This window comes from Boleophthalmus pectinirostris, unplaced genomic scaffold (genome assembly GCF_026225935.1).
Source record: "Boleophthalmus pectinirostris isolate CB_2022bp ecotype Guang Dong unplaced genomic scaffold, ASM2622593v1 HiC_scaffold_19, whole genome shotgun sequence".
NCBI lineage: Eukaryota > Metazoa > Chordata > Actinopteri > Gobiiformes > Gobiidae > Boleophthalmus > Boleophthalmus pectinirostris.
This window is the reverse complement of record NW_026571140.1, coordinates 2,929,506-2,947,952: the sequence shown is the minus strand read 5'-3', so window position 1 is coordinate 2,947,952 and position 18,447 is coordinate 2,929,506. Positions and strand designations below refer to the sequence as shown.

General features: G+C 39.3%; 1 protein-coding gene across 1 annotated transcript in view; it reads left to right on the top strand.

Moving 5' to 3' along the window:
* neo1a (neogenin 1a) overlaps positions 1-18,447 on the top strand; it is a 417,022-nt gene that overhangs the window by 272,637 nt on the left and 125,938 nt on the right. Inside the window, 2 exon segments of the mRNA XM_055154744.1 lie at positions 10,776-10,930; positions 15,308-15,428. Coding sequence (XP_055010719.1) covers positions 10,776-10,930; positions 15,308-15,428 — 276 coding nt within the window.

Sequence of the window (18,447 nt, the reverse complement as noted above, 5' to 3'; positions counted from 1 at the left end):
GTTTAAATGAATGATGGAAAAAAACTGACAACTCTCTCAACTCCAAGACTGGTCCAACATTAGACCTGGTTTAGTTCTGGTTTAGTCCTGGTTTAGCTCTGTTTTAGTCCTGAGATCAGTCGTGGTTTAGTCCTGGTGTAGTCCTGGTTTAGTCCTGGTGTAGTCCTGGTGTAGTCCTGGTGTAGTCCTGGTGTAGTCCTGGTGTAGTCCTGGTGTAGTCCTGGTTCAGTTCATATGCAGCGAAAAAGTCCAGCATCGCAGCTGAATTCACAGAAACGGGAAACGGTTGTTATGTTTTTTCCATTTGAACACAAAAATCGAAAATTAAAAATCAAATCATCATCTGTTTTTTCATTTTAGATTTGGAGACAAATACTGAAGAAAATAGCAGTTTTTTCATTTTCTTTTTTGTTTTTATTTTGAAAAATGAATGAACGAATGATACACGGAATCACATCACATGATTCCATGGAAATAGAAGTTAAAAGTAAAGTAGTTAAAGAGACACTATGCAGCTTTTCTGGGGAGGACGATCTGCCACCTTCTTGTCTCCATGGAGATGTTTTGTTCCACAGTATGACAAACTGATCTGTCGGTTTATTCACTGACAGATGTTTTTGTTGTTTGAAGAACATGAATTCTTTCTGTGAGTGGGGTCACCTCCCCACAGATCTGACCTGTAACTTGGTCTGGTAGCGTCATCTGCTTGTATCCATGGACATACCTTTATGCCAGACTGTGGAAGATTATAGTCAACATTTCCATGGAAATGAGCCAAATAAAGTCACGGTTGTGGAGATGCAAATTTGCTCAGATAAAAATAAATAATAAAACTGCATTTTCAGTGCAATATAACCATTAACAAGATTTTTTAAAAGTTAGGTGATGAGACTTTAAGTTGAAAGTAGGGCTGGGAATCATTAAGATGTTGCCAATACGATACATACGTCGATACAGTGCACTTTCGATTTGATATATTTTCAAATCGATTTGTTATTCAGTAAAAATAAAGGCTGTGGCACTTAAGAGTTTCTGTTAAACTGTTGCTTGTGCAAAGTTAATATGAAAAACACCCATTTTAATCATCTAAACTGTGGCAATATCAAATGTGTCACATAATCAAGTTTCCTTCCTCTAAACAAGCAACAAAACTGTAGCTGTACTGTATCATCACATTAAACAATACAAATATATCGATATTTTGGTATTTTTGCACACCCTAGTTGAAAGACTCTGTAGTGCTCTTGGAGTTGAGTCTGGTTTATTGTTATTCCGGTGGAGTAGAGCGGTCTTTAAATACAGGAGGAGGAGCTGATTGTTTTTTGAGAAACATCATTATAACAAAGCTGAGCTCTAAAAGCTCAGTTGAGCAGAATAAAGACATTTAAGCTTGGTCAGTCCTTCTCTCCCGACCTTCCTCCAGCCCTGTTTTGGCGTTTCACTGGATTAAGAGCAGCTCCACAGAGGAGATGAGGCCGGTGTGTTCTTTAATCTGTTTTATATGCGTCTCACTTTGCCTCTTGTCTTGTTTATCACAGTCTTTGTTGTTTGGGAGTGGGTTAAGTTTCCTTCATTAGAGGTGACCTGTTTGGAGAGCTTCCAGCTGCTCTGCCTGGACTTGGAACAACATTGAACTGGGTCTGTGCTGTCAGCCATATTTATGGACGGCCATATTTGGACTGGAGTTATGGCTCTGATTTGTGTGATAAGGCTGTGTAAACATGCTGGGCTATAAATTGTAGATTGGAGTTGGTGTGTGGGATGTGAAACGGGTCATTGGTGATGCGTTTCTAGATGACTCTTTACAGCCCCTTTGCTTTCTATAATAATGGGATAAAGTCACAGAAAGGTGGAAAACTGAAAACTGCACTATGTAACTTTTCTAGAGGAGGGTTTGCCACCTGCTTGGCTCCATGGAGATGTGTCTTAAACATAACTATCTCTATGGAGATGTCACCAGGGCAGATCTATGAAGAGGCAACCCCACGCCCAGTAAAAATACATGTTTTTCAATGCAATAAAACGCCTAGAATTGAATAAATCCAAGACAGAAGCCATGCCAGGCAAAGCAATATCATCTCCATGGAGACAAGCAGATGGCAGGTCTCCTGCTTGTAAAGTTGCATAGTGCTACTTTAACACTTCCAGACTGACGATATCATATGATGCCTGGGTTTTATATAACCACGCATAACTTTCCAACCATAAAAGATCGAAATCTACTTTTTTCCCCTTGAAAAGCTTAGGAATACAGCTTTCTGACATTATTATCCTGCATCACACTCATGCTGTGTGATGATGTAGGGAAAATAAGTGTCCAATAGGAACTTTGTTTTCTATCAAACTCTTGCGCTCCATCCATTTTGATTGGTCCAAACTTTGCCAAAGACTGTTGTGAGTCAAAACGGTTGATGCTCTGAACATCTGTTTGTAACAGTTGAAAAAGCTGCTCTAAGTGCAGATATTTCTCAAATAAATGGAAAGTTACACATCTTGGTCTACGTAATTACACATCCCTTGATATTTTTATTTTCAGGTTTATTTCAGTCAAAATGTCCAAATCCAAATGCAGGAAGTGATGTGACTCTGGGCCCTGGACCTGACACCAGCTGTAAACATGACTGACACCAGGAAAGTCATGGGGTCATTGCACGTTTTTTGGTTTTGAGACAACAAGGAGATTTTGAGTTTATTTACACACTTGATATTTTAAATTTTTGTAGCTAAGGCCCTAAATTAAGCATTTTTATGTCCAAAAAGTTGTTAATACATGTTTGCTGTGGGTTTTGTATGAAAGAGTGTGAATTTTATTTCCTGTTTTCTTTTTTCATTTGTATTTCTGGTCCTATAGTTTTTATTAGTTACAACCATATGATGCAACTACAGCAGCAGATTGTGAAATAACTTTGTACTTTGTACTGAAAAAAGGATGTGAACACTTCATTAGGGGTAAAAGGGGGAGTTTTAATAGCAACAATTAAGAAGAAAACAGTGAACAGAATAGAGCAGATCCCTCTCAGTTGATAGTTTGAGGTTTGATTTAGCTCACATTAGAAGTACAGTGTAACCACAATAATCGTAACATTCGATCTGTTGACCCTTCTCCAGATCTTGATTTATGGTCATAGTCTGGAGGCCTCATACGATACATGAATCCCCCCGTGCACCTCCCCGCTGTGAGGCAGGAGCACCAGGCTCTATTTAGTATCAGCCTTCAGTCTCCATATCAAGTCGACTCGTGAATACCATTACCTTTCCTTTCCTATTTGCATCAGCAGCGCGACTCTACGCCAACATGTCACAGGACCAGACTTGTTGAATCTGTGGAATAAATAATAATGTGGACTGTGCTGTGTGACTTGTAAACAGCCAATTACAGAAGGTCAGTTTTCATGTCGCTGTGAGGACCCCCCTGCCCCCCGCCCGCTCTCCATCGCAGCCCTGCCTCTCCTCTCTCCGCTCCTACACTCGCTCCCAAATGCCTCCGGTCCATTTGCAGGAACGGCCGCGCATCACAGGCAGGAAGCAGCTGAAGATGGAGCGATAGACGTGGACTTTAAAACCAGATGAAGTGGCCGTAGAGGGACAGGCACATGTTGGGTTTCCAGGCATCTCGGAAAATTGCGTTTAAGTGGGACTAAAAACAGAACTAAAGGCCTTCCAACGACATTTCGATTAGAGGAGCCAACCTGGGTAGTACCCGGAGGACTAAGGAAGACAGACAGGGGGATGGAGAGGCAGGGACTGGTGTTTATAAGAAACACTGTGATTGGTCTAACTCAGGGGTGGGCAATTCTTTTTTCCATGGGGCCACATGAGAAACAGAACATATTGTGGAGGCCAAAATGCTTAACTCACTTCTGCATCATATTTATTGTATTTTGTTATAAAAAGTAGTAAACCACTAAACCTGTTTAGTCTTAGTTTAGTCTTGGTTTAGTCCTGGTTTAGTCCTGGTTTAGTCCTGGTTTTAGACCTGGTTTTAGTCCTGGTTTAGTCCTGGTTTAGTCCTGGTTTAGGCCTGGTTTAGTCCTGGTTTAGGCCTGGTTTAGGCCTGGTTTAGGCCTGGATTAGACCTGGTTTACACCTGGTTTAGACTTGGTTTATATCTGGTTTAGTCCTGGTTTAGACTTGGTTTATATCTGGTTTAGTCCTGGTTTAGACTTGGTTTATATCTGGTTTAGTCCTGGTTTAGACTTGGTTTATATCTGGTTTAGTCCTGGTTTAGACTTGGTTTATATCTGGTTTAGTCCTGGTTTAGACTTTGTTTATATCTGGTTTAGTCCTGGTTTACACCTGGCCATGCACGAGGTCAAATGGTAGAATGTGTATATGTCCAGCTCTGCTCTAACAGGTACTTGTATTTAAAACCTGACCCCTGCAGCCAGGTGTTTGTACTAGTCCAAAACACCTGGCTGTAATCAGGACAGTCCTGTGTGATGTCATGTAGTACTTGAAATAGCAGAGGCCACTGAAGGCAGACCACAAAGCTGCAAATGTACCTAGTCTGCACTAAAATCTCAAATGGATATCATTGCTTTTCCTGGAATGTCCCGCAGTATGGCATGAATCATCTCTATTTTCTATTTAGCAGATGCTTTTATTACTTGAAAATAACTACTGGGAGTGGGTCGCCTCTTCATAGATCTGACCTGTAACCTGGACTTGTGGCATCACCTGCTTTTCTCTATGAAGATAGCTAAATTTAATGCCATACTGTGTGACATTCCAGGCCTACAATATACCTACTACATGCCTAACGTTAACCTATTTTAACCTAAGGGTGACCACATGTCCCTGTTTACCTGGGACAGTCCCAGTTTTGAGTCCTGTGTCCTCTGTCCCAGCAGATTTATACAAAACCAGTGATTTGTCCCAGTTTTATACAACAAATGTCCCAAGTGTCTCTATGTTTGACCAATTTGCCAACACTAAATAGAAGCATAAATTGTCATTTGTTTGTCAGAAAGACTTTGTGAGGTATTTTATTACTCCACACATCAAAAGCAAGCAACTGAAAACCCCTGAACAGTGCTGGAGACTGTGTGGTGATTGGAGTGCCAGTGGTGTGTTTTGGAAATGTATTAAAACTCAATCCTTTTGGGAAAATATTGCGATTGTAATGGAAGAGGTATTTGGCTATAAAATACCCAATGACCCACGGATTCTGTACTTGGACTTGTTGCATGAAAACTAAAAACATACTTGAACTGAGGACTTCTGTTTGTGTTTCTATTTGAGTGATGCTCTTGGCTCGTAAGAAAGTAATAAGAAGGAATTGGCTGAAGGATGACCCTTTGAAATTGCAACAATGGACAGATATAATGGAGGAAATTGAGTATATACAGAATATCACATCAATGTGATACTCAAATAAGCATTGAGTAATAAAGTGTTTAATGCAGCTTTGCACACATTTGTTTATGTTTATGTAAAAAAAAAAACATAAAATCACATGACTCATTTGCATAAACTATAAGCGCTTTCTCCTTGTGTCCTTTGTAGTTTACCAAAGTCATACTAAAACATTTTGACAGATTTTCAGTCAGAAAATCAATTAGCACAACCAGGCACACCAAACTATAAGGTGCACTGACGATTTTTGAGAAAATGTATAGATTTTAAGTGTACCTTATAGTCCAAAAAATACGGTACGATTTGTTAAAACTTTGAAAAAGCACAAATTAAAGGTTAAAGCTGCAAAGATGCTTAAAAACGACCAAAACACAAAGAAAATGTGCTTATGCTGACTCACATTGGCAAAGTACATAACAATTCTCCTTAATGATGCACTTGTTTCACATTTTTATTATTACCAACCACCACAAACCAGGAATGTCCCAGTTTTTTATTTTGAAAATCTGGTCACACTATCTATATTGGAACTTTAAACCATGTTGTTGATCTGATTGTAAAGCCTTTACTTCACAGTCATGGAGTATTTGTCGCTGTGAGGGTGGCAGGTTCCCATGTGTTCAGACTGTATACACATTATAGTCCCCACAATTCCATAAATAGGCGCCCACACACAGAGACAAACAGAGCCGGAGGTTCGAGGCAGTTCAAATCCACAGACATCCAGTCATGCATACATCACACTAACGGTGACACGAGCAATGCATCCCTACACAAGCACGCATCAACGTAAGCAATAAGACGCTATATACATGCTCGGAGACACGCGCCGGCACGCATAAACGCTAACATGCATTATGCAAAGCTAGCAAGAGAGGCCCAACCCAATTATGTACAGCGTCTCGCGGCGGGAGCGAGGAGATACGGGGAGACGCGCATCCCCAGTCATTTGTATTCTGAATCATAAACAGCGACTTAAGCGAGAGTCGCTGTATTGCCAAACAAACCCGGAGACACACCTCCGCGCATCCAGGGGGCAGCAGAGTGTGAAATGCTTTAGTCACTCGTCACAGTTGGTAGTAGAGAATGCACACAGGCGCTTACGGAATGGCCGTAACGAGTGAGCGCGGATTGGGAGCAGGGCGACGCAAATAGTGGCTACGCAGCTAAGCTAACGGGATAAATGTAAGTGCACAAGAGTTTGATGGATTGATTTGTTTTTATTTCAAGTTTGTGCCAAGAGTGACACAATAATCATACACATACTACATATACATTCTAAACAACAGAAAAGCACATTTCTTGAAAAGGAGTGGGAACAACAAAACTTACATTAACCCACCTCGTTCATGACCGTTTCAAAAAGGACATGGTTGCTTATGGACACTGATCACGAAACTTTACAAATATTTACATATAGCTAAATAAATTACACACAAGTACTATATATACTAAAATACCAAAAATTTAACACATTTTTTTTTATTGTACTGTATTATGTTTTACAGTTATTTATCTCTGATACTCTTTTTTTCATTTATTTATTTTTTATATATACATATTTTTAGATCACCCAGTGCTGTCACTCACCCTTATCCCAAAAAAGTAAAAAGTTTTTATAATTTCTTTTGAAGTTGTGAATTTTTGGGCTCTGCTTCAGGTTTTCTCCCAACCCACTCCAAGAGGAAGGTGGATGTAAGAATTGTTGTGCTGTGTTTTTTTCCCATTTCCAAGTTCTACTACCAGTTCAAATAAAGTCAATCTAAACAACCTTGTCAGATTTTTCAGCATAACATATATTAAATGGCTCATATTACGCAATTTTTTGTTAATGTTGTTTCCCCATCACAAACTATGGTTGTTCCAATACCATTCCTGTCGTCGGCAAAAGCTCCGATCCTGCACATTTTTCAGGTATCGTATCAGTGAGTACTCAGACCAAATCACCGAGTAGTACAACTCTGTCTAGTCCAGTACAACTCTGCAGACTGTACAGCAGGGTCATCCACACTTTTTCAACATGCAAGCTACTTATAAAATTGACCAAGTCAGAACAATCTACCTACTACAAAGCCAAGCAAACTGCACTTAAACACTCCGCACCCACAGTTTGAAAACCCCTTCTTTAAGAGAACTTCCACTGGCACTTTACTGAAAAAAGTTTAAAAAATTGAAGAAAGTGGGTAGGATTTTTAAACCTGTTTTTTCAGTTTCCTACCTGGAGTTACATTCTCTTTCTGGTTTTACAGTGGGATTCAGCCTCTGCACATTTACCAAACACATGGCATGACAAACACAGATGCATTTGTGCACTAGCATTAGACAAACTTCAGCCAACATATTGCTGTAGACCTGCCTTGAGCAGACACTGTAACATAAATTTAGATTAATTTTTATTTTGCATTTCGTCTTGCCCTTCTAATCGAGCACTACGACATCAACGTATTGGGCACCCCTGCTGTAGGGACTCAGTGGAAGCTTAAATCACACAATAACACACAATAACAACAGAGAAGACATTTGTGTTACCTCTTAGATAGTTGTTAAAATAACTACTGCTCCCGAGAGTGCAACCCGACAACAGCGCTAACTCGGACTTTGTTTACTCTGCATTATTAGCCATGTGCTTCAAGGATGAGCGTCTTTTCAAAGGCCTAACTGTTGTTTTTTTATGTGCTTTGTGTGTGGATCTATTAAAGGCTCTATCGGAGAAAGTGACAAAGTAAAAGAGCAAAAGTGCTTAAATCAGCATTACAGCTCTACATTTCACTAATACTTTATTCATCAAAATGTAATTTATTTTGCAGGTTTTCATTAAAAATAGCCTTGTAGAATATATATTGTTTTACTCTTGTACTGTAACAAAATTGAGCAGTCATACACTATGCAGTATCAGTGAGTACACTAAGGTCAAGTATCAGATCGAATCCTAAAAAATCCCATACACCTTCACTAGAATCATTTGGATATTTTCAACCCTGGAATTGTGAACAAAAGGTAAAAGGAGCTGTTAACTTGAAAGCTACTTTTACATGACATCACAAGGTGGAACAGAGCATTTACAGCTTTGGAGATGAGACACTAATAATACAGGGTTACTCAAACATGTGAATGAAACAGAATACAACTCCAGGTCTGGTGTTGACTTTTTGAAGAGGTAACAGCGTTCTGACATGGCCTGAAGCTGAAGCTTTTTAAACTCAAGCTAAGGAAGTATTATTATAAAAGATGTCAAAACGTCGTCTCATGTCATGTCCCATTCGTAATAATAAGAATCCAACATAAAATGCATTCATTCTGTTTTTTATTGTACCTTTCTGCAAGTCATGATAGCAAAGATCCAACAGCAGAGTGCAGTCTCAAATCCCCGTAAATTGGCTCTAACTGCACCAGGAGAATGAAGGCGACTTGACCCCTGCTGCCTCGTTTCTGTGGAATAACGGCTAGATCAGGACTTACCTGGCCTCCGACGGTAACATCCAATCAGCCGTGTGAATGGGCAAGCAGAGCAGAGGGCGCTAACAGGCCAGCGCGTGCATGGGAGGCTGATGACGAACCTTGAGATGCTGCTCCATTTAAACCGTGATCAGGAAGGTTGAAGGGAAAGTCAGTCATTGTACTCAAGTTCAAGCAGGAAAGCCGTTACTTTAAAATCATATTACACAAAGAAGCCCTGCGTACCTTTTCTGAAGGGGTCCACCATCTGCTTGTTTCCATGGAGATGTTGACATTTTGCCCCGAGTGATCTACAGTGTGGCATTAAACTTGGTGTTTCTAGTCCTTAAAGAGGGCCTATTATGCTGAACCAACTTGATTGAGCTTTCCTTGTTGTAACATTGTTCCTTCGTCAAAAACATGCCTGAAGTGACTTTCTGAATCATTAGTGCATATTTGGGTGATATTGTGACCACAAGATCATGGGTTTTCCACAGATCTGACCTGTAACCGTGTCTCTGTGAAGGTAGTTTAAGCACACTGACACCCACCGGAAAAGTTATATGGTGCTGTGGTTGTCATAAGTATTGAAACTAGATCCCGATTTGCGCAGGTATCGATACTAGAGCGTGGATCGGGACGAATTTCTGTTCGAGCCCGGCTGTCATCCAACAGAGCAGTGATTGAATCTAACCCCAGCCTGATAGGCATTAAAATATTTGTGTTCTAGCCCAACTGTACCTGACATAATTAAAATCACACTATTTTCATAGGTCTACATATGACACACATAGGATATTGTTTGTGTGGCCTCTAAAGGACACAGAGACACAAAATACAAACTCAGGATATAGCAAAAATAATGAGAAGACTTTATTACTCACCTCTCCTAAAGTGGTAAATTTAAAGTGCAGCATCTAAACCACATTATCCATAGAAACTGTTTTCCAGTCCACAAAACGGCACTGTTAATCCAGTTTGAGACATTCTTTAAAAGTAAAAAGGCAAAAATAGTTGTGTGTGTTTACATCCACACAGCTCACGGATTGAGGCGAAGCTGCAGATTAGTGATGACTATTAGTGACTTCATTGCCAGTCTTTTATGCTTTAAAAATCCTGTATCTGAAGTATTGCACCACATTTCACAAATGATAATAACGCGGTTTTGAAGTGCAGAGCTCTGATCTTTTGAACACTTCAGAGTCTCAAAGTGAAAGCTTTTATTGTAGACAGGAAACAGCTGATGCATTGATGTGTCCGAGTCTGACCCAAGCCCAAACGTAAATTCAGACTGACTGTCCTGTCGAACTTCGGTTGGGTTCCCGTGCTCTAATCCAGACTAAAAAAGTCCCATTCACAGGACAGAAATTAACGTTTCCTGAGCAGCTTTAGAATGATCTTGAGCTGTATCAGAACAAATTTAAAGAGCACATACACTTGTATACGCTCATGGACCAATATGAACCTACCTGGACTACTGAGGATTACACACATGTAAGACCACATGGGAATCGAAAAGAAAGTACTTTTATTTAATGTTGGAAACCACATTATATTGTCTAAAGAGTTATTTTAATGATCATTGTGGTGTCAAACGGTGTTGAAAATCAAGTCCATTCCTTAGAATCGAAAACCAGTTTGACATGTTAGTATCATAGTAACACTAACTGTTTTACATTTAATTTTATGCCTGAGTGTTTTGCTGCCTGATAGAATATTTAGTGCCTCTCAACATGGACGCAAACAGATAGTAGTGTAAGAAATCTGCTGGGCCTTGTGTCTGTCCATTCCACATTACCCGCTAATATGGCAGCTGAAGGCGAGCGAGCGATTGCATTATTTCTCTGTTGATTTCCTGTCAGCGCAGACTGCAGTTTGACGTGCCCACTCTTCTGATGAAATTGGATTGTGATCGTTTTAAACCTGCGCACGGCACACTAGAGCGGGCCTCCTAATGTCTTCTGTCTTCCTGTTTTTTCTTCCAGTTCCTCCCCAGTTCGTGAAGAGGCCTTCCAACACGTACGCTCACGAGTCCATGGACATCGTGTTTGAGTGCGAGGTGAGCGGTTCGCCGGCCCCCACCGTCAAATGGGTGAAGAACGGAGACGCAGTTATCCCCAGCGACTATTTCAAGATCGTGGTAAGCGTTGCCTTTTTGAACTGGTTTTTTGGACTTTATTACCTTGGATCTACCATAGACCTTTTTACCTCAAGTCTGTACTTTCTTAGAAGTGTAAGTAGTGTGAATTTGCACCTAAGAGAGTTGAGGCGAAGAAAGACTGAAACATCTTTGATTCTAACAAATTCTGGTATGACTGGTCAGACAGTCGGGCTGCAAGGTTCATCGCAATCGAAATCAGAGTTTGAATGGACGCAATTAACAAATCGCAAAGGCTAACATTTTTGAAGTACCCTAATTTCCTTCACAAACAAAATCTTCTGTTCTCTTCAACATAAAAACTGCTAACACTGTAGTTCAGAAGTGTTCTAAAATGGTAGTCTTTGTCAGTTCTTATTTCGGTCTTTTTGTCAATTCTTCGGGAAGTGTTTAAAATATGAACTTGGAACAGAATCCTTTTGAATTGCAAATCTAATCACAATAGCAAATTTGATGTTTCCCCCAAATTGTTCAACGCTGTCAGTGTTAAGGCTCGCATTCCGTTATAAATGAGGACCTTACTGACTTTCAGAACATAGGAAAGACCAGGAGATCAACAATTATGGGTTTATTTACTCAAACGATTCGGCAATGTAAGCAAAAACATCAAACTGACTAACTTTGCATTGTTAAAGGTGCACTATGTAACTTTTTTTTGTAACTTTTGCTATATTATAGACTTTATTATTACCAGTTTTTATATTTTTCACAATTTGTTATTGCAATATACCGTATTTTCCGCACTATAGGGTGCACTCATAAGCAACCAACCCCATCAGAAAATGACTGCGCGCCCCCAATCCAAAGCGCCATATACACGAATCCACTCGGGTGTCCCAGCACGACTTCAGTAAACACTCAAACACACACGGAGCAGACAGCGACCGTACAGTGAAACACGCCCGCAGACACACTCATCACTCCACACCGACGAGGAACGGAACAGAGGAACGAACCGAAAAAGCGAGTGCAATGTGCCACTAGACACAACTGAACAAAAGAGTCACTGTGAACACACCGACAATCCGTTGGTCCCAGACAGCACCCTCCCTACACGCCACATCCAACTGTTGGGTTTCCTTTAAAGTCCGGTGCGGTTTATTTGTGATAAAAGTTTGAAAATAGACCATTTAATGATGATTTAATAGCGTCTTATAATCCAGAGCGCTCTATAGTGTGGAAAATACGGTAATATGATGTATGAGCTACTGTGTTCAAGTCATTTCCCTTGTGGCTCAGTTAAGTTTATCTAAGGGTCACCTGCTTGTTTCTATGGATACATTACTGCTCTGCCTGGAATGTTCCACAGGATGACTTTTACAAGCTCTACTTTACATTTATTCAATTACAGATCACCTGTAATTGAATAAATGTAAAGTAGAGCTTTTAGAAGTCATACTGTGGAACATTCCAGGCAGAGCTTAAAAACACCTAGAAAAACAACATTCTGACTGTGAGGGGGGTTGCTTCTCCACAGATCTGACCTGTAACTCAGTCTGGTTTGGTCTCTATGAAGATGGAAAGGTTTAATGCCATACTGTGGAACATTCCAGACAAAACAATAACGTCTCCATGGAGAAAAAAACATCTGACGGACCCTCCACAAGAAAAGTTACACAATGCACTTTTAGGTTTTGCAGATATCAACGTACAAACAAACCAGAGCTGTAAGAATCGGAATTGCAATTTGAATGGATGCATTAAGCGCATCGCAACGGCTGCAGTTTTGAAGCACCATCATTTCTCCCACAACAAAATACCCTGTCTTATTCTGCATAAAAACTGCTAACCCTGTACTTTAGATCTGTACAAACACCTCCTGAAATGATTTTCTTGTATTAGTTTGTCTCTTCCTCTTTCTGTGTTATCTGTTTCTGGACTTTTAAAATGTGAACTTTGAGCAGAATCCTATTAAATTGCAAATCTAATCACAATCGCTTGTCAGAAAAATTGCAATTAGAGAAGACAAAATGTCAGACTAACTTTGCATTTTGAAAATCCATCAAAGCACAAACATCTCCCACTGATTACTTCTCCAAACCAAAATATTTTACTAATTTGTCATGAATTTATTGAATTTAACCGAATGCATCCTCATGATTTTAAATTGCCTTTTTATTTCTGTCATCTTTATTTTTTTAAACATTATTCCAGCCATAAAGCAAAAATATCGGTGTCTCAGCTTTATGAAATGACAAGTGATCAAATGAGTAGCCTTCATTTCAAGTTTCATTAGCAGCTTGGGTCTAGTCTCCCCTTGTTCTTTTACATTAATGAAAACTCTGACAAAATGTGTTATTACACCAAATTAACACTGGGGGAGTGAATGAACATTGCATGAAGGTCTAAAGCCATTTTCCTTGTCCTGAAAAGTGCTACATAAGACTTATAGGGTTCTAGATTCAAAAAATTACCACATTTTTTATTCTAACGGCTCGCAGCCATGTTCAGTGAGAGAGAATGTTTCAGTTTTGTAGCATGTGTGACTGTAGAAAAAGATCTAAAGTTTCAAGTGAACATTGAAAAGTAGGGCACAGTACCCTGCCTCTCCATGTATCTGAACAAACTGTGTGTTCTTGCAGTACAGATGTACTGTCAAAGCAGCTCTTGGGATCAGAATGAGACCGCTGTGTGTAGTCCCCATATAAATACTGCATTTTATCCTCCTTGAACCAGGAAATGCACTAGTTGTTTTAGCTTTACTGTGTCAGACCATTCTCTGGCCTCTGAAGTTTGTGAAAAGAGGGTATAACTGTTCTCATAAGTTGCGTGTTTAAGACTGTAAAAATCAGATACAGTGCCTTTAAAGTAAAGTCATTCTGCAAAATTAACTTTTTCAATCTTTTTACCATGTAATAATTGTTTCCCCCTCTCATTTACCCTCTCAAAGTTGTATTTAGAGTGATTCGTGCATGTTTAAGTAATCTGTTCTCTTGTATTCAAGCCATCATTCAATTCAGTTCAATTGCTTTATTGTCATTGTCATCTAAAATAACAACAAATCCCCAAACTTAGACAACTAGACTTTTAAAATGTGCTCTGACAAGGGATTAAAGATATGTAGTAGTCTGTATTTCAAAGGTTCCATGAGAAGTTTTCAAGACTTGAAACAAACTTAAAATCTTGAAAACAAAGATTTCTACAGGTATCTTCAAACTCACCATTATTTGAATAAAAAGAAAAAAGAACATTGAGAAACCCCATTATCAGGCCTAACTAAAATATTCCTGCAATCATATCAGGTCCAAACAATAAATAGATTTACAAATTATATAAGGAATTACAAAATGCAGAGGGCGATAACTCGTTGTATATAAAGGAAAAATGTGAAAAGGAAAGTGAATTCAATATATAAGAGGAAGATTGGAATAAAATAATAAAAAAAAACAACAAATGGGGACATAAAAAAAAAGGGAAGGAAGGAACATCAGTGCTACTAAAATGTTCAAATATTTGTTTTTTCTTGTGTTTTTGTTGTTGTTGTTTTTTTTTTACTTTGTATTCTTAAAGGAAAATTTAAATTAAAAAAAAAAGAAAATTTTCAATACTACAGTAGAGAGAAGTGAAAGAAACCAAGCATGTGGTACAAGGATGAAGGGGGAAAAAAACTATTTGTACTCTTGTGATTTGTAACTGTCATCTCTATTCGAACATCAATAAAAATTAGAATCTAAAATAACAACAAAATGACGTTAGAGCATCCCAGCAACTGCACAGTATATTAAAAGAAGTGCATAATAGTGTAAAGCTCCCTCCCTATAACACCCACTATGTAAACAATAACACACAGTAATAGTAATAATATCAGTGCAATACCAAAGTGTGATGAACAGCAACAGTCTAAACAGCAGCAAAGTGGCAGATCAACAAATCAAATCAAAAGAACTGGAACATCAATGACAGGAGGCATCCGGCCAGATTGTGTATTTGAAATGTCCTGTTGCAGCAAAGTAAGGTCCAGTTCATCATTGCTCCAATTTATACTGCCCTGTAGTTAAATCATTCTCACTTTTTGTTTTTCTTAATCAGCTCTTGGCTCTTTGCTGTGCTGACGTTGTTTTATTAAGTCGTTTTAGACAGAGAGATTCTTGATCCTGAGTGAAATTCAACTTTTGCTGCCACATTTACTCTGCGCTTCTCAGTCAAAGGCCTCAGTATGGTTTAATAGGAGGACTGTTCAGGGAAGGTCAGCAGATCTGTCACTAGTTTTAGATGAATATTGCAATTTGAAATCTCCAAATTATAACGTAATGATCCACAGGAGCCATAGATTATAACTACAGAGCAGACACAAGCACACACTGCCCAGCCTTGTTTTTCACACAGCTAACTCTCTACACCTGATTTCCTCCACCACAGAAGGAGCACAACCTGCAGGTGCTGGGTCTGGTCAAGTCGGACGAGGGCTTCTACCAGTGTTTGGCGGAGAACGACGCCGGGAACATCCAGTCCAGTGCCCAGCTCGTCATCCTGGACCATGGTACGTGACCTCCTTTACCTTCTAACTCCAAAACGTATTCACCAAAGCCAATGCGACGCCCTGTGCTCCTGTCAGCTGCTGTAGACGGTAGATTTCAACACTTGCATACACTCCCCGTACTTTTAAATGGACGTAGACGTAGGAGGTCTTCTGTTAGCTCCCGCACTGGTCTTATGTCTTATTTATTGGCTGAGTTGTAGAGAGTGGTGAACAGTGAAATGAACCCAGCAGAAAGTGCTGTTCAAATTTGCACCCTTAAGACATGAGTTAGTGAAGTGTCTGCAAATGGAAATGTCTTTGTCAGATTAAATTAAAGCGGAACTAAACACCAAATCTACTTTGCAAAACTTTAGGGGGCAGGAGTGCTACTTGGATGTTGGATGTTTTCGCCACTCTACATGTACATGTCGTTTTAATAGCATTTTTTACAGTTCCTAGTCATTTTTTTTGTGCCAACTTTAGCACTAATTAACTGGGTTTGCGCTGCTTCAGTGGCCTCTGCAATTTCCAGTAGTTGGTGACATCACAAAAGACTTATCACAGCTAGAAGTTTCTGATTACAAACACATACCTGCAGGGGCTGCTCCATTTTCTTGAATACACAGACTTTGAGCAAGTATGTATCAGTGAAACTGTCACTGTGGGTCAGTTTGTTTGAACAAATCTCATCCCATAAGTGTAAGTTTCTCCCAAGTACGGTTACTATAGCAACTTCAGAGCTTCTGCCAAAGTATCTGGGCATGCGCTCTCTGAAAAACTGCTAAATCAGGGAGTGACAAGGTTAAAGGCTCATATTTAGATATTACTTTTAATTATAAATGAGACAGGACATTATTAACATCCACACATTGGAACTACCAGGAAATCCTCGCTTATGAATTTATTTACTCAAAAGCAAGGTCTATGAAAGCAAAAAAGTCAGACATCAACAAACTTGTTTTTGAGATCCATCGATATGTCTTTGTTTTTATACATAATTTACTTCAATGATGCACATGAAACGAAGGAGCTGATTGGTCACCTACTTTTCTATCACCACCAATGAACGGAGTTTAGTGATTCTTTAGTGTTTTTCAGTCTCCTGTAATATTTTTTCCTTATTTTTTTTTCCTTGAAAGCAGACATTTTTTATACAAACTGTCCATGCATGTCAGTGATTAAATAATCCACCTGTCGATCTCGCTCATCTGGACCGATTCACCTGTGACCAGACTCACGCCTTCGTAAAGTGTTGGAGAAGTGTTTATTCTGGAGCCAAGAAACTCAAAGCACGAACAGAGCACTGTTGATTAGTTTTCAGAAGCAAAACATTTGACTAATTTGACCTCAAACTTCCCGCTGCAGACTTCTTAAAGAGGATAGCTGAAGCAGAGCGCCTCACCTCCGCTCCTCTCTTATTCCTTATTTATGGGCCCTCTCCGCGCTCAGTTGTATGGCGATTGGTGAACAGTGAAATGAACCCGGTGGGATCTTGTTAAAGCAGAGGTGGCTGGGAGCGAACACAAACGCACCGTCCATTACACATGGCCCGGCGCTGAAGTGTACGCGGGCCTTTGAACGCAGCTCGGCACAGTGCAGCTGCTTTGATGTGAGATCTGAAGAGATGTAAACTGCTCTATTCTCTAACAGAGCGTAACGTATACTGTGAGTGAACAGAGCTGAGGGCGGAGGGACACACGGAACTCTACTTCACTACTTGTGTACATTTTGTGTACATGATGGAGTAGTAGTAGTTGCTGTAGTAGAGTAGCAATCTGTTTATTGAAGTGATTGAAAGGAGTTACAGTAATATAATACTTACTAAAGTGGTAAAGTGATTAGCTACAGAAGTACTATAGTAGTCGTTTTTTGATGTTTTAGTAGTTTGTAGTGCTATTATAGCAGTAGCAGCTGTATTAACTTCAGTAGTTGTAATTATTGTAGTAGTAGTTGTTGTAGTTGTAGTAGTAGTAGTTGTAGTAGTAGTTGTTGTAGTTGTTGTAGTAGTTGTTGTTGTAGTAGTTGTTGTAGTTGTAGTAGTAGTTGTAGTTGTAGTAGTTGTAGTTGTAATTGTAGTAGTTATAATTGCAGTTGTTGTTGTAGTAGCTGTAGTTGTAGTAATTATAGTTGTTATAATTGCAGTTGTAGTTGTAGTAGTTGTACTTGTTGTAGTTGTAGTAATTGTAGTAGTTGTTGTAGTTGTAATAATTGTAGTAGTTGTCATAGTTATAGCTGTTGTAGTTGTAGTAGTTGTACTTGTTGTAGTTGTAGTAATTGTAGTAGTTGTTGTAGTTGTAATAATTGTAGTAGTTGTCATAGTTATAGCTGTTGTAGTTGTAGTAGTTGTAGTTGTTGCACTTGTAATAGTTGTAGTTGTTGTAGCTTTAGTAATTTTAGTAGTTGTAGTTATAGTAGTAGTATTTGCAGTTGCTGTTGTTGCAGTAGTAGTTTAAGTAGTTGTTGTAGTGGTTGTATTCATAATTGCTGTTTAAGTAGTTGTTGGAGTAATAGTTGAAGTAGTTGTTGGAGTAATAGTTGAAATAGTTGTTGGAGTAGTCGTTGAAGTAATTGAAGTTGGAGTCGTAGTAGTTGTAATTACCATTGCTGAAGTTGTAGTGCGCTAGCTGTTGCGCTAGCAGTACTTGTAGAAGTTGAAGTAAAAGTTAAAATAGCAATTGCTGTAGTATTTGCTTTAGCAGTATGGAGGTAGTGATAGTGACTGTGTAGTAATATCCAACACAGTAAATTGACCTATTCGGAGCCGTGGTAAAAGTACTACTGCAGAATTCTTGTACATTGTTGTGTGTAGTCATTTATATCTAGAACATGGTTTAATTACTGGTACAGTTTTGATGTGACACCTAATACATCTTCATGAGTAATAGTATTTTTGAAGTATTGTCTAGCTCAAAGTCTTGCTGTGTACTTTCCTGTTGTGTACTTTGCAGTTTCTTGTACTCTCATTTTGTGCTCACAACTGAGTCGATATACAGCAGAGAAAAACAAACGCTCGTCTGCAGCTAAGAGGCGTAGCGCGGCG